The 17,220-nt window shown below is 44.3% G+C and overlaps 1 protein-coding gene and 1 pseudogene across 1 annotated transcript; one reads left to right on the top strand and one right to left on the bottom strand.

Moving 5' to 3' along the window:
- The first annotated feature begins 1,851 nt into the window (after window positions 1-1,851).
- LOC137505803 (U2 spliceosomal RNA) lies at window positions 1,852-2,020 on the top strand (annotated as a pseudogene).
- Window positions 2,021-3,396: 1,376 nt separating this feature from the next.
- On the bottom strand, window positions 3,397-4,311 carry LOC137504703 (G-protein coupled receptor 35-like). Its single transcript, XM_068233289.1, has one exon. The coding sequence runs from the start codon at window positions 4,309-4,311 to the stop codon at window positions 3,397-3,399; it is 915 nt and encodes a 304-aa protein (XP_068089390.1).
- Between the last annotated feature and the right edge of the window lie 12,909 nt (window positions 4,312-17,220).

The raw sequence follows: 17,220 nt of genomic DNA, 5'->3' as shown, positions 1-17,220 counted from the left end.
ACATGATTTCTAATAGCTTTCAGTCTAAAATCTATTAGAAATTGTCCTAGCACCACTGATGCCTCTGCCTGCTCCCCCCCATGTAATGTGCCCCCCCAACCCGTGGTGGGGTACCATGTGACACTGCGGCATGAAGTGAGGTCAGTAAATGCAGCAATGTTAGGTAGTACAGGCGCTCGTGGCGGCAATTCAAATAGCTGCTGGACAGGAGAAGGACAAAAGCCACGGTGGCGAGACAAGTGAGACTTTAACACTTACCATGGGCCCAGGGAGTAAACATACACTTGGGGTTCAGTCAGTCAGTGTGAAATCAAACGACATTACCAGCAGGCTCTCAATAAAGCCTGTCCGGCATGTCAGATCGATTGTTTTGATTGATTCCAGTCAGACGTTGGTCAAAACAATCGATCGGGTGACCATGTTGCAGCATCGATCTCTGCTAGATTCAATCATTGTGATCGAATCGGCTGGATAGCGTTGCTGAAAAAAAAAATCAGGTAATGTGTGGGAACTTAAAAACAAGGATGGCCAAAAAGTTATTAAAGAACTTCAAGTGGATACAAAGGTTTATACTGATTGTATGCAAATTTAAATAGCTTGAACATGAATAAATCTAATGCTACTGCAGGTCATTTGATGGCTCATTTTCAAGCTGCATAAGTTGGCATAATTAGTATAAACTCTTGCATCAACTCTGATTTATTTGCATCCCATTGACCATCCCTACTGAAGCACAATGGAAAACACTGGTGAACGTGAGCGATCCAACAAACCTGGTCTTCTAAAAGTAGTTTCTGTTTGGTGATAAGTGTTTGCAGCAACATGAAGTTTAGCCAAGATGGCCGAGAACGACAGCCTCTGCTAAGAATGTAGCGGCCCCCAGCACCTTGGCCAGCGATGACAGATCACTTTGGTTGAGAGCATTCTCCTCCCCACTATCACCGTCTATCCCATGTCACTCCCACTCCACTTCATTGGCCTTCCATCCTCTGCATAGCAGCAAAACAGGTCGGTACAGCCTTGGCCTTGTAGTGTCAACCAAGGGATTGGGTCCTGATCCATGCTGGGTAACATACTTTGTACATGTCTCCAAAAAGAAAGAAATGACCAGCACTTCAGCAAACAGACCTGGGCAATGAATTATCTTCTCATGGTGTCACATACAACGTGCCTCCGCCAATGCACATTAAAGGAAACCTACTAGGTATGTATAAAGCCTTTTTTTGTTTTACTCCACTCAGCTTTCCTTTAAGCCATTACATGGTCACAGGAGATGTAATGGCTCCTTCCAGCCCCCTTCAGGCTGATCGATCCATCGCTTCCTCCCATATCTTCTGGATGCCCCTGATAGGCGGCCCGGTAATTGTCAGGGCGTAGTGCATATGGGAGGCTCAGCTGCACACAAACGTCACATCCCCATTGCTGGGGGGAGTTCTTTGCCTGTGCAGTACTACTGTGCAGGCACAGAACACGACGGGGCAGCACGCGCGGCCGGAGCAGACTTGCGGAATTACCGGCCCGCCTAGTGGAGGATCTAGGTGGCTCATATTTATATAGTGCTAACTTCTTCTGCAATACATTACAGAGTGCATAGTCTTGTCACTGACTGACGTCATCAGAAGAGCTCGCAATCGAGCCTCTGCTATGGTCATAGTCGAATGTCCAACCATATTATTATGTATTTATATACTGTAGTGGTGATATCTTCTGTAGCTCTGCACAGAGTACCTAGTCATGTCTCTGATGGTCCTTAGAGGAGCTCACAGTCTCATGCCTATCAATCATAGTACCGGTAATAAAATTAGCTCCATACGATATAATGATGTCTTAAAACAATAGGTCCTCCCATGCATCGCTTCTCGGCCTTTTGGCTAAGATCAAATGTAGTATCTGTTCTTATCCTTTTGGCTAAGATCAAGTGTAGTATCTGTTCTTGAAATTTTTGGGGGGACCTGGAGGGATGGCACTGTGGCAGGGTGTCCTTCCTGGTCGTAATTCCCAGGGACTGATGGAATGGATCTATACCATGGTCGAGGCTGAATGGCTGAGGGCTTTGCTTAGGCGTACTGCCCCTGGAAGTGGCGCTCCAGGTGCACCTGAAAAAACCTGAGATGTGGCAGATCTCAGGCGGAAGTAGGGTGCTTTGGTCTGTACGGCCCATATGCATAGCCGACTAACGCAGCTCCCCGGCCTTTTGGCTAGGGAGAGTGCGGAATTTTTATCACTCCGGCCGCAAGGTCGGGGCCAGCTTGCTGGCACCGGGGACTTGTCCCCAGGGGACTTCGGTTCCCACCCGGCTCCCTCTCGGGGGAGCCACCGACCATGTGGGATGCCACATGGCCAGGCCCTGTGGGCAACCACAGGGCAGTCCAGGGTCCTCCAGCCCTTTGGGGGTTGGAGGATGCCGCCAGTGTCCTCCGACTCTCGGGTTGGAGGATGCTTAGTACCCCCTGTGCCGATGTCAAAGGGGGATAAGTTCCCTTCGGGGAACACCGGAAGGGCCCTGCTGTATTGTGGGGTCCGTGGCTACTCGTGCACGTTTTGTGGGGGTGCTTTAGGGCACTCACGCTTTTTCCGTGCACGAGGCAAATAGCCTTGCTTACCCGGGACTCCTGTTGCATGCAACAGGAGCCAAGACAAGCTAAAAAAAAAAAAAAAAAAAAACGAAAAAAAAAAAAAAATAGGTCCTCCCATGCAAAATATGGCTTGATTATCAAAGATTACCAACTAATGAGAATTCAATGAATTAAAAGACAGACACATTTTACAGACTATAAAAATGAATTTAATCTACTATGAATAATGTGCTGAACAGCCATCACATAAATAAAAGTCTATTGTCTGCCACCAAAAATGCAATTAAAATAACCCTTATAGGGAAACACAATACCAATTCTTGCACTAAATTATCCCCATCGATCAATTAACTCAATTTAGCATGTTTTTGGGATGTAAATATAATTACCACTAGGAATGGTCAATCAGATGCAAATAATTTCAAGTTGATGCAGCATTATGCAAGTTCGTATGAAGCTTGATAGTAGGAACACACTAGGCAGTATCGCATATGTGTTTTCCACTATGTGATATGGGGAAAACTCATGTGATTCTGCCTAGTGTGTTCCTTTGCTGAAAATGAACCAATCAAATCCTGCGGAGGTAAAATTTGATTACCTCATGGCATTATCAAGTAGCACAAATTTGCATACAAAATTAGCATTGTCCTGCATCAACTCGAAATGATTTGCATCTCATTGACCAATCCATCCCTAATTACCACAGCCCATTACATCAGCATATGTCTTGTCCTGTGATATAGTCAATCATATGCTGTGCTGCTACACATGCCCAGGCTCTATTTATAGGCGCAGTTAAATCCAGCCCCTAATAACAGGTTTATGAAATACAAAAAGATCTGCATTTTGGAAAAGTTTGTTTCTGTTTGGAGAGCGCTTCCCAAAACTCACTGGCTGCAAAGTAATAGCACACAGAGTCCAGAACACAATTAGCATTAGATAGAAGTGTTGTCACACGGAAGAAAACTTGGATATGATTAATGGTGTGACAAGAAGCATCGGCACTATCAGCCAAATAGCGGACTATGTATGCCGTATGAACTGGGGAGAAACAGACCACAAAAATAACCATATTAGCAATAATTATGTTCATTGCTTTTCTGAAGGATCGACGGTCTTTGGACTCCAGGGTGATTTGGTCACGGAGAGTTTTCAGGATCTTCAAAGAAAAAAAGCTGATCAATACGAGTGGAAAAAGAAACCCAGCCAATGCAAAGGCCAGATTCCACTCACTAGGTTCTCTGTTCACCTTCACAAAACAAGTGGTAGAATTGGCGTTCTTCTCCTGTGCAGTTTTTGCTATGCTGGTAATTAATAGAAGAGTCCAAGGGATGGCACAAACCACTGAAGCCTTCATGGGGGTCATCCAACTCTTGTACTTCAGAGGATGGCGTATGGCCAAGTAGCGGTCGCAGGAGATAGCTGTGATAATGAAAATGCTCATGTATGTATTTGTAAAGTAGAAACTGGTTAGCATTATACATACTGTGTGGCCAAGGTCCCAGGGGTTTAATAAAGCATACAATTTGAAGGGGAATGTCAGCAGAATCAGAATATCTGCCATCATCAGGTTCACCATAAACACTGTGGTTTCTGTCCACTTGGGTAGTCTACAGCAGAAAATCCAAAGAGCAAACGCATTAAAAATGGTCCCAATAAAAAAAAACATAACATAAGTAATGCAGGCAAGAATCTGAAGAGGGGGATGTTCAGAAACCAAGGTTGAGCAATTCATTTTTAAGAGGTTTCTTTGGTCTAGCAGGAAATCCAGCCACAGTTTTTGAAGGATGCCACTGCCTCTGTGATGTCACCGTTTTGCTATCGTCTCTTATTCTTTATGTCCTGACAAGTTATTATGGATTCCTCACAAAGAGCACCAGTCACTCTGAAAAAATAAATACCTGTATGTTAGGGGTTACTGTAAAAGCAAACAGTGAAGTACATATCTATGCAAATTGTCAAAAAGAACTAGAAATGGTGAATAGAATGCCGATCTTTTCACACTGATGCAAATATTATGTTAATTGTATACAGTTTGGGACTGAACCAATCAAAATGATCAGCTACTGCGTTTGAGGGGTCCAATTCCAAGCTGCATACATTTGCATCGATGCATACAGTAGAAGATCTGTCCCTGTGTTAGTGTATAGGGAGGTGCTCAGTCTTTAACCGCACCTCCCTTGTGGCACCAACCATGTTAGGATACTGGAGCGGTTTGCAGGAGAACAGAGGAGGATGCAGCCACAAGGGAGGTGCGGTAAGAGACTGCACACCTCCCCATACACTAACATAGCGTCAGATTTTATACCCCTCAAAAATATAAGCCCTCCCCGAAAATAAGCCCTAGTACATCTCTGGAGGTAAAATTTAATATAATAGTCTTATTTTTGGGTAAGCACGGTAGCATCACATTGACCATCTCTAAAAAGGAAAAACACAGAGTGGGCTTTCCCCCTCTACTCTAACAGGATGTAAGTAAAGACTGTGAGGTCAATTTGCAAATTGTATGTTATTTTTAATAATACAAGGGAGTGTCATAGAATGGCAACTGAAAGAGGAAGGATTAGCAGGAGTTAGATGCAAGTTTTATGTTTAAAATATTATTATTATCTGTAATTAATACACCAAGTTCCAAATTATCATCAGCATAGAAAGTAAATGTACGCCAAAGTTATTAGCATCTCACTGACAATCCCTAGTATTCAGTAAAGCATTAACCTTCTCCCAACCGCCTAACGCTGATGGGCGATGGGTGGGTGGCGCTGACAGGTCTGCCTAAGATATCAAATTTGTTTTTGCACCAATGTAACAAGTTGATGTGCAGGGATCCACTCTGGAGCAACGAGCAGTACGTAATAAATCTTCAAGATCCGCACCATCAAAGTAATGTCTTTATTAAGTATATAAAATTAAAACATGATATGACATGTGGGTCAGAGATGACGCACAGGCGTTTCGGACTTCCACAGTCCTTTCTCAAGTCTTCATGGACCCACACTAACTATTGCTCAATACAATCATGCTTAAATACATAGGAAGAGGACCACATAGAGAACTATCTGATTAACTTAGTGGCATATGCATGAGAACAAAACTTTCCAATCAGGTTAGTCCCTGGAGCCGTGCTTAGCCAATCCCAATGAAGCATAGGGGGACATGAAATAACACAGAGCATAACTGGCCTAAAATGATACTCACATATACCCACTCACCAATATCACAAAAGCGAGATCAGGGTATTCAGCTCATGGTATCTTTGCCACTAAACCGTGCCCATGTGTCCCAATAAAACATCCGGGACTAACCTGATTGGAAAGTTTGTTCTCATGCATATGCCACTAGTTAGTGTGGGTCCATGAAGATTTGAGAAAGGACTGAGGAAGTCCGAAACGCCTGTGCGTCATCTCTGACCCACACTATTTTATCATGTTTTAATTTTATATACTTAATAAAGACATTACTACTTCCTCATCATCTGACTCCTCTTCCCCACACGACTCTTCCTCCTCCTCCCCCCTCTGTGCTGTCGCAGGTGTTGAGGAAACATCTGGTTCTGATGAGAATTGATCACACAACGCTTCCTCCTGTAACTGTTCCTGTTCACGCTCATCCACAGCTTGATCCACCACTCTACGCACGGCACGCTCCAGGAAGAAGGCATACGGGATCAAGTCGTTCATGGCACCTTCACTGCGACTCACCAGGTTTGTCACCTCCTCAAACGGCCGCATGAGCCTGCAGGCATTTCGCATGAGTGTCCAGTACTTCGGCCAGAACATCCCCATCTCCCCAGACTGTGTCCTTTGACTGTATTTGTAGAGATACTGTTTGATAGCTTTCTCCTGTTGTAGCAGGCGGTCGTACATCAGGAGTGTCAAATACCAGCAAGTCGGGCTATCGCAAGTCAAGTGCCTCACTGGCAAGTTGTTTCTCCGCTGAATATCGGCCAAGCGTGCCATGGCCGCGTAAGACTGCCTGAAATGCCCACACAACTTCCTGGCCTGCTTTAGGACGTCCTGTAAGCCTGGGTACTTAGACACAAATCTCTGGATTATGAGATTGCGCACATGTGCCATGCAGGGTACATGTGTCAGCTTTCCCAATTTCAAAGCCGAAATGAGATTGCTGCTGTTGTCACACACCACGCTGCCGATCTCCAGTTGGTGCGGGGTCAGCCACTGATCCACCTGTTTATTCAGAGCAGCCAGAAGAGCTGCTCCAGTGTGACTCTCCACTTTGTGGCAAGACATGTCTTAGATGGCGTGACACCGTAGTACCTGGCATGCAGCATAGGCCCTGGGGAGCTGGGGTGTGTAGCTGGAGAGGAGATCAAAGCACCAGTAGAGTTGCACTGCCACTCAGCCAAGGAGGAAGAGGACGACAGCGAAGAGGATGTAGCAGGAGGAGTAGGAGGAGGAGAGGAGGTGGCAGCAGGCCTGCCTGCAAGCCGTGGAGGTGTCACAAGTTAGTCCGCTGCAAAGCCACGTACTCCCTGCTTGCCATCGGTCACCAAGTTGACCCAATGGGCTGTGTAAGTAATGTATCTGCCCTGACTGTGCTTGGCAGAGCAGGCATACGGTCAGATGGACCCTTGACCCAACGCTGTGTGCCAGAGATGACATCACTTGCCTTTCTACTTCCTGGTACAGTTTGGGTATCAAATGGTTACCAAAAAACATTATATATATATATATATATATATATATATATATATATATATATATATATATATATATATATATATATATATATATATATATATACACACACACACACATACATACATACATACAGGTAAGTTCAACAATTCCGACCAATTAAACAGTTCTTGTATCATACAGTGTCAGTCCATAATCAGCACATCGCATAGAGTCCTTTAATCCCGACTTGCAATCTTCAGATAGAATTCAATACTCTCACCAGATATGCTGGATGATAGGTTAGGATTAGCATACAGCGCTTTGAAAGTACAGTTTGTCCCCGCAAAATCTTGTGCTTCTTCCTAAAAACAGCTCAAAGACAAATGAGGGGAGCAAACATAGCGTGAACCAGTTCTGAAAGTAAAACAGTTTGGGTATCGCCTTTTTTGAGAAATAATTGCGGCCTGGTATCTTCCACTGCAGTGTCCCAATGGCCACAAAATTTCAGAAGGCCTCGGAGTCCACCAGCTGGTATGGTAACAGCTGGCGGGATAACAGTTCCGCCAAGCCAGCTGTCAGGACGCTGGGCAAGGGGGTGATTGGCAGACCTTGGCTTCTTCCACTCAAAGATTTCCATCACGGACACCTGGCTACTGCTGTGGACAGAGAAGCAGGAGCCGCTCAAGGTGAGAGGCAGAGTGGAGGAGCTTGGCTGTGATTGTGAAGGTGCAAGGGAGAAAGCGGCTGAAGAAGATGATGCACCTGAAGGGGGAAGAGGAGAAGGAGGGTGGCTTTGCTTTTGTGTGCTGCTTCTGCTCAGGTGGTCTTCCCATTGCAGTTTGTGCCTTTTCTGCATGTGCCTTCATAAGGCAGTTGTCCCTACGTGGGTGTTGGCCTTTCCACGGCTCAATTTTTGGTGGCAGAGAGTACAGATTGCATTGCTCTGATCTTTGGCATACACTAAAAAATTTCCACACCATTGAGCCACCCTGGGATGTGGGCACTATGGTGGCATCAGCAGCTGACGTTGAAGGGCATGTTGGCTGGCTGTCCATAGGTAGCGATACATGGCACTGGACACTGCCACCAGCTGTTTCTGATGACGAGCTTCCCCTGCTTCTTTCAGCAACTCGTCTCCTCCTACTCCTCTCTGACTCCCCCTGTTCATCTCCTCTATTGGGAACCCACGTGGCATCCATATCAACATAATCATCCTCCCCAGCTTCGCTTGTATCAAACACCTCCAAAACTGCACCAACAGCAGGTACTTCATCCTCCTCCTCCTCACACGTTACGTCCATAGTGTCGCCTAACTCAGACATATGAGGTGGTGTAACTTGCTTAGCACCTTCACCTTGTTGTAACAATAATGGCTGTGGATCAGTGATTTCCCCACCAAAGAACTCCTGCGAAGTGTCAAATGTAGCAGATGTGGTACTTGTAGTAGCGCTGGTGTAAGATGAGGTATTCTGTGTTAAATAGTCAACCATGTCCTGGTAGTTGATGGGACGTGCCTTCTTCTGAGCACTGTACTTTGGGCCAGGGCCGCACGAAATCACGTCAGCATGACCTCTAACAGATCTGCCGGGTGGCCTGCCTCTGGCTCTGCCTCTGCCTGTTTTGTCCATCTCAGGGGAAGGATGAAGTGAAAGGTATGCACTGACTTGACTAATACAATGTGCAGCTGTCACACAGGTGCAGTTAACAAGTATACACGGACTGGTATACTAAACAGCGTGTCGTGTGGTCACACAGGTGCAGTGAACACGTATGCAGGGATTGGTATTACAAATGTGCAGCTGTCACACACAGGTACCGTGAACAGGTGCAGTGACTGGTGGTATATTACACTGCTTGCACTCACGTAAGTGCACTGAACAGGTTACAGGTATGCACTGCAGTGATTGGTATTACAAATGTGCAGCTGCCTGTCACACACACACACACACACACAGGTACCGTGAACAGGTGCAATGACTGGGGTATTAATGCGTGTGCTCACGTAGGTATAGGTAGGTAGGTGCACTGAAAAGTGAACAGGTGCAGTGATTGGTATTTCAAATGTGCAGCTGCCTGTCACACACACACACACAGGTACCGTGAACAGTGGTATTAACAATGCGTGTGCTCACGTAGGTATAGGTAGGTAGGTGCACTGAACAGTGAACAGGTGCAGTGATTGGTATTACAAATGTGCAGCTGCCTGTCACACACACAGGTACCGTGAACAGGTGCAAAGACTGGTGGTATTAACAATGCGTGTGCTCATGTAGGTAGGTGAACTGAACACTGAACAGTGAACAGGTGCAGTGATTGGGATTACAAATGTGCAGCTGCCTGACACACACACACACACAGGTAGTCACTGAATGTGCTGGGCCTGGCAGTGGCACAGTAGGAATTACCAAGGCTGTCTATGCAACACAAGTGTCTGTGGGACACACACACAAAAAAAAAAAAAAAAAAAAAAAAAAAAAAAAAATCACAAGAAAAAGATTAGCTCTCAAAAGAGCTGTTGAGGTGTGCTTTTTTAGCAATAAGAATCAGCAAGGAGCAAGCTAACAAGCCTACAAGAGAACTAAGTTTTCCCTATAGCTCTCTCTGCAGCAGCAGCTCTCCCTTCTCTAATTACTGCAGGCACACGAGTGAGTCCAATGCCTGATGCTGCCTGCCTTTTATAAGAGGGGGTGGGGCTCCAGGAGGGAGTGTAGCCTGATTGGCTACAATGTGCCTGCTGACTGTGATGTAGAGGGCCAAAGTTGACCCTAATGATGCACTATGAGGGTGAATCGAACTTCCGAAAAAGTTTGCGGTTCTCCGCGATCACGAACCCCGGAAGTTCGCCGGTGAACCATTCGGGCCATCTCTATAGTAGTCCTCCGCAGTCATCCTGTGCCAGCACCATCCTTCCAAGACCCTCTCTGACCAGCAGGGGCTGACCTGAAACCTGGCTGGCCATGCGCCCCATTGTGTCCCCATGCCCAACAGTGCTCTGCACATGCGCAATGCGGGAAAAAAAAAAAAATCGCTAGCCTCTGACTGGCCACGCCTGGCTAGCTTTCAGGGAGTCACCGCTGCTTGCTGGAGGGTCGCGGAAAGACCGCATTGGCACAGGATGACTGCAGTGGGCTGCAAGAAGCCCCAGGTAAGCTACACTGATTTTCTTTTAAGCATTAATACCCCTTTAAAGGGAACCTTAACTGAGAGGGATATGGATGTTTTATTTTAAACAATACCAGTTGCTTGTCAGTTCTGCTGATCTCTTTGCTGCAGTAGTGGCTGAATCAAACACCGGAAAAAAACATGCAGCTAATCCAGTCTTACTTCAGTCAGAGCACCTTTTCTGCATGCTTGTTGAGGGGCTGTGGCTAAAAGCATTAGAGACACAGCAGGAGAGTCAGGCAACTGGTATTAATTTAAAAGGAAAAATCCCTATCCTTCTCGGTTTAGGTTCCCTTAAAGTACAGTTTGTGGGAAAAGTTTAAGGTTAGGCAATTCTGGAGTGTTAGTTTAAGAAGAGTATGAGGGCACCAAGACACTGACAGCTTTATGTTGAAATAAACAGACTGAGCCCCATCAGTATAAGGAACCAAGAAAACCATAATTCTACTAGCTTCACCTGTGTAAATACAGTATAATAACACAGTGTTACCAGGAAGAACATTGTTTACAGTTATTTTGCACATTGAAGAGATTTGTTGCATTACACTTTTTCTTTCCAATACAAATTAAAAAGTAATACTCCTACAGACAGTCTTCTGAATGGTAAAGGCTGATAAACTTACTGAATGCTTTTTTCGAAATGATTTCCTCTTACCATGTAGTCTTCTTCATTTCCATGAGGACTGAGTCTTGCAGCAGGTTCCTGTCCCTATGTGGCAATGCAGAAGCCAGTGAGCCGGCTTCTGAATTGGAGAAATGATGAATCTTATGTAGACTGGAAGAGTGCGACTTCTGATTTTTGAGCATACTGGCATTGGAAGGAAAGGTGCTCCTACGCTGCAGTTTGCAATTCGCATTCAAAATGAAACCACTATTGCATGCATTTCCTGGTGGTTAGGAAGTGTCACAAATATGGTCACATATTGTAGATAACATTATTTGTTTTCTGCATTTAAAGGGAAGCTCAAGTGACAAGTGACGTGACATGATGAGATAGACTTATGTACAGTTCCAAGCACAGAAATAACTATGCCGTGTTCCTTTTTTTCTTTCTCTGCCTGAAAGAGTTAAATATCAGTCCTGACTCAGACAGGAAGTGACTACAGTGTGACCCTCACTGAAAAGAAATTCCAACTATAAAACACTTTCCTAGCAGAAAATGGCTTCTGAGGGCAGGAAAGATAAAAAGGTTAAATAGTTCATAGATTTTAGCTCTGACATGAATGTGCCATTGAGCAAAAACAATAAAACAGTTAAAACTTAAAAAGTAGATTTTAACATAAAATAAAACTGTGGAATATCTTAAAAAGTCAAATTAGGAGAAGGAAGATAGATACAATCGTTTATTTCATTCGTTTATTTTCGCCTCGGGTGTCCTTGAATATTCAGCTATGCAGCGGACAGTTTTTCTCCAACATTGTGGGCCCTAACATTGTGTAGTTCCCACACTCTGAGTTGTTCTGAAACCTCCTTTAGACTTCGTCTCTTTCAGAACTTCCTCATCTTCAAATAACATCTGCACATCAGAAAAAAAGTTCATTTCCCTCTTCTTACTGTCTCCCATGTCTATGGGCTGGTGCACACCGAGCGGCTTTTTGGGCGTTTTCAGATCCGCTTGCGGCTGCGGATCTGCTTGGTCAATGTATCTCAATGGGGTGGTGCACACCAGAGCGGGAGGCGTTTTGCAGAAACGAAAAATGCCTGGGTGAGGCATTTTTTGGATTGCGGATGCGTTTCTGCCTCAATGTTAAGTATAGGAAAACCGCAAACCGCTCTGAAAAACGGCACTTTTGCCAGGCGTTTTTTGTTACAGTAGCTGTTCAGTAACAGCTTTACTGTAACAATACATGAAATCTACTACACCAAAACCGCTAGACAAAACCGCAAAACGCTAGCTGAAACGCTACAGAAAAAGAAGAAAAAGCGTTTCAAAATCTGCTAGCATTTTGCGGATCTGCTAGCGGGTTTTGGTGTGCACCAACCCTATGAGTAGGTTTTCTTTCAGCCTCACATAGTGCTGAGTCTGACACTCATAAGTTAGGAGGGCTTTTTGGTCTCTTTTAGTCCCCTATACGTTCCTAATGGTTCTCAGTTACCTGCTGAGCTGCTTGGTTATTCAGATACAAGTTGTGATTATATATTCCCAAGTTTTAAGCAATCAGGGCATTTGTCTTGAGGGAAGAGGACTAAACTGTGGCACACAGGGCAGTGTTCCAGGCACTGTCTGCCTGGTGGCTGCTATTTCCACTGGCCAGAGTTAACTATTCCCTGTAATAAAGGGCATTGTAATAGAGGAAATGTAATAGGAAGCCCTGTAATTGGGGACACTATGAGGAATGGCTTTATAATTTTATTTATTTAAAGAGGATCTGTACTGTCAGATTTGTACAATAAAAAACAACAACATACCAATCGAATCACTGTGATCTCCAGGGCCGGATTTGTACTTTTTACCGCCCAAGGCCAACTATACCATCTGTATGGTTGTTATCTCTGTGTGTCCCAATGAGAATTCTCCTTACTTTCCATCATTGGTGTCACAGACAATAGCTATTTTAGTAATACGTGTATAGATTATAAGTTATGTTTTGAAATTTTACGTTATGTTTGCCATCTCATTAATGATGGACCCGTTGCGTCACCATGAGAGTTAGGCTGATGTATACCTGCAGGATAGAGCTTACAGGTCTTGCAGGGATGGCACAAGTACAGGAGGAGAGTACAAATGTTAAAGCTGTTCTTGTAGATAGAGATGACTGCATAGAACAGCTTTCCTGACCCTCACTGAGCCGCCCCTAAACTTCTGGTGCCCTAGGCCATGGCCTATGTGGCCTTGCCAGAAATCCGGCCCTGGTGATCTCCTGGGTCCCTCTTTTCCGCTCCCCACTCGAAGGGCTTTTCCTCTTAAAAAAACTTCATTCACCTATAACTTTTTTTTACTACTTATCACAACTAAACAATCTATATCTTGTTTTTTTTTCGCCATTGATTAAGCTTTCTTTGGGGCATACTTTTTGCTAAGAATTATTTTATTCTAACTCCATTTTAATGGGAATAGAAAGAAAATTCATTATTTCTCAGGTTTCGGCCATTATAATTTCAAAATAAAACATGCTACCTTAATTAAAATCCACACATTTTATTTGCCCATTTGTATCGGTTATTGCAACTTTTACAATTTTCCTCTAGTACAATGTATGGCGCCAATATTTTATTTGGAAATACAGGTGCATTTTTTTCAGTTTTGCTTCTATCCCTAATTACAAGACCATAATTTATAAAGTAATTGTAGTATACAGTTTTTGTATACATATTAAAAAAAGTTCAGTCCCTAAGGTAACTATTTATGTATTTTTTTATTTGTAATTTTTTTCAATAAAAAAAAAAAAGTGTAACTAGGGATGATAAGCTGAAAAAAAGGGGGATGTAATATTACAATTTGGCCACAAGATGTCCTCAGTGGTGACTTTAGCTCCGTACTGTTAGTACGGAAATGGAAGCACTACGTGCACGGGATTCATGAGTGGCAGAGCCATCTGAATAGACGGAGGCAATTCACAGGGGAACTTAGATCAATGAATGGGATTTGTTTTCCCATTCATTGATCTAGTGGCTGGCGATCGGCGGTAAAGAGTGGCGGTACCGAGCGCGGTGGGGGGGGGGGGGGGCGGTCTGAGGGACGCCTGCACAATGGTGGCATTTTGCAGGAGCGTAGTTACTCGTCCCAGGAGAGGGAAAATGGTTAATCGCCAGTTTTAGGCAGTGTTTACAAACAAAACACATGGCCACTAATCAGGAAGTGATGATATATACACGAATTTGTTAGAAATAGGGGGCCCAGGAGGAAACACCAACACCTTCAGTCGCTGGGCTGTGGACACAGAGCTTGCTTCGGCTACCCCCTCCAGCCTCCACTCACAAAGCTAAACCTATTCAATTTGGCCTAGTGCACACCAGAGCGGTTCGGCTGCAGTTTGCGATCCGCTTGCGGGTGCGGATCTGCTAGGGTAATGTATCTCAATGGGCTGGTGCACACCAGAGCGGGAGGCGTTTTGCAGAAACGCATACTCCCGGGCTGCTGCAGATTTTGGATTGCGGATGCGTTTCTGCCTCAATGTTAAGTATAGGAAAAACGCAAACCACTCTGAAAAACGGCAGTTCAGAGCGGTTTTGCTGGCGGTTTTTGTTACAGTAGCTGTTCAGTAACAGCTTTACTGTAACAATACATGAAATCTACTACACTAAAACCGCAAAATGCTAGCTGAAACGCTACAGAAAAAGAAAAAGCGTTTCAAAATCTGCTAGCATTTTGCGGATCTGCTAGCGGTTTTTGGTGTGCACCAGGCCTATGTGGCGTGGCAACTAGTGACTCCTACAGGATCCCCCTATTTCTTACAAATGAAAGTGGCCATTTGTCTATAGGGATTCCAGTTTGGTTTACTTAGGGACTGTTTCCGCTAGCGAACAGGTGCTGAAGGGATGTGATGTGGCTACGCATCTCTTCTGCTCCCATTCATGTCACTTCCGCATTGGGAGATGCGGAAGTGTATAGGAGGAGACGGTGGATGTGGCCAATGTGAAAATATGCAGCTTGCTGTAGATTCTCTGATTGCCCCGCACCGCTCTACTGTTCCATTGCCATGCATTGGTTACAGTACAGCAGCGGTATGATGCATCTATGCAGCCACATTGCATTGTGTATAATGGAAACAAACCCTTAAGTAGAATAGCGCCTATCTGTGTATGTGATAGGGCAATAGGACTCGTTCAGAGGGGAGGCTGAACTGTGTGCTTGCTGAGCAGTTTAGCACCCCGCCTGCCACGCACCAGTGCAATTCGGGTGCATTTTAAAGTGAATCTGTTAGAAAAAAGTGCCCCTGGGGATACTTACCTCGGGAGGGTGAAGTCCCTTGATACTTAAAGTGGTATGAAACCCTGCATTTCTTCTTTGCTCTAAAATATTATTTACAGCATATTATACACTCCCATCATTTGTTTTTTACTAGAACAGCATTCAACTAGTTAAACACAGGATATATAAGCTCCCCGCAGGGAAAGCTGGACGCATCTGAACTGGAGAGGACATTATCTTGTGTTTACTTAATCGTATCAAGTGAGGAATGTTAAACAGTCTCTGGCATTTCAGACACTCCAGAACACAGACAGATACTCAGAAAGCATTTTTACAGTACATATATTACAGTATGAATACATCAGGTATGAATAAAATGCAATGTCAACTCTCAGAGCAAAAAAAATTGTACTTTGGGAACTTGTAATTTCTAAATGAATAACAATACCTATGCACAAAAGCAAATATAACTGTATGGGATATAAAAAGTAGAAAAACATGTTTTTATTGATTATTATGTCAGAGTTTTATACCGCTTTGAGCGGCTTCCTTTGTCATCTCATTCATCCCCGTTCCTGCACTGAGGACCCCCCCCCAAAGTACACCAACAAGAGATTGTCAGTGTGCAGGCGCAATAATAGTCATCAGGCTCCTGAAGCCTGTGACTTGCCTTGTGCAGGCGCACCAGTGGCTTAGGGTACGTACAGACATACGATAGCGATCGTTCGTTCTGAACGACGAACGATGTTAAAGGAGGCATCGGCCGATGATCGTTTGAAGAAAGGCTACTTTGAACATCGTTCGTGTATGAACGATCTTGGAACGAGCGTTGCGTGCGCAACATGATGTATAAACTGATTTCAAACACAAGTGTCAAAAAGAACTGTTTGAGCATGTGCAAAGCTTTGAGAACGAACGATCAACGACCGATCGTTGTACAGACATTACTTTTTGAACGATGGTCGTTGGAAAAGATCTGGCAGAATGGATCGTTCTTTACCAACGACATATCTCGTTGGTCGGTCGTTATAATGATCGTTCGTGCACTTTTTACGAACGATCATCGGGCAATGCCGTCGGTAACGATCGTTTTAAACGACTATAGTCGCATGTCTGTACGCACCCTTACTGTTCGGGCTCTAGCAAATATACACAAAGCCCAAGCAGGTTTCAGCTGCCACCCCCTCCCCCAACTTGTGGTTAATCGCCAGCTTTTTAGTAGGGATGAGAAATTAGATTCAAATTATTTCAGCTCGACGCAGGATTATGCAAATTTTGTCTACAAATATTTGCAGCTTGAAAATGGACAAATGAAATTAAACCCTGGTGGGACTTTATTGGTCCATTTTCCGAGCTGCATAAATTTGCATCGCATTGATCATTCCTAATGCTTAGACCATGCAAATTGATAAGAGATCATTGTTGCCTGTCTGGTCTCAACTGGGCTCTCAAGCAGTTAAAAGGTGTTTTACTCCTAGCATACAAAACCTGTAATGTAACCAGACTTGCAATAGTGTGATAACCTCTTAAAAATGTATTCTCAGTTTAAAAACAAAAGATATTTTACTCACACTTTTTCCATGTACACAAGCCAGGAGCACACTAGTCCGTGGGGAAAACCATGTGTTTAAGGGCCTGTACACACTGAAAATCGCCAAATGCTAATACCGCGTGATTGCGTTTTTTTAATCAAAATTCTACCTACGATTCTTGTGCGTTTGCAATGCGATTGGGATTTTGCTTAGGCTATGTTTTCCTGATTGTTTACCTAAAAGAAAAATAGGTACTTTTCCGTTAACCGGGCACATCCACTAGTTGGAGTTAATTACTATTCCCCCTCCAGGCTGCCATGGATAGTAGGGAAAGATGTAATTCTGGTGGAGTTTTATCGCCACCTAGTGGATGCGCCCAGCTAACGGAAAAGTACAGAAAAATACAATGAATGTCGCATGCATTGGGTTTTTCCTGTGCTTAAAAAATGCAAGCAGGC

The sequence above is a fragment of the Hyperolius riggenbachi genome, chromosome 4, assembly GCF_040937935.1.
Source record: "Hyperolius riggenbachi isolate aHypRig1 chromosome 4, aHypRig1.pri, whole genome shotgun sequence".
Classification (NCBI taxonomy): Eukaryota; Metazoa; Chordata; class Amphibia; order Anura; family Hyperoliidae; genus Hyperolius; species Hyperolius riggenbachi.
The sequence above is the reverse complement of the archived record's forward strand: the minus strand, read 5'-3'. Positions and strand labels throughout refer to the sequence as shown.

Excerpts from the sequence above, each read along its gene's own strand:
- LOC137504703 (XM_068233289.1), bottom strand. The coding sequence starts at position 4,311 with ATGAATTGCTCAACCTTGGTTTCTGAACATCCCCCTCTTCAGATTCTT.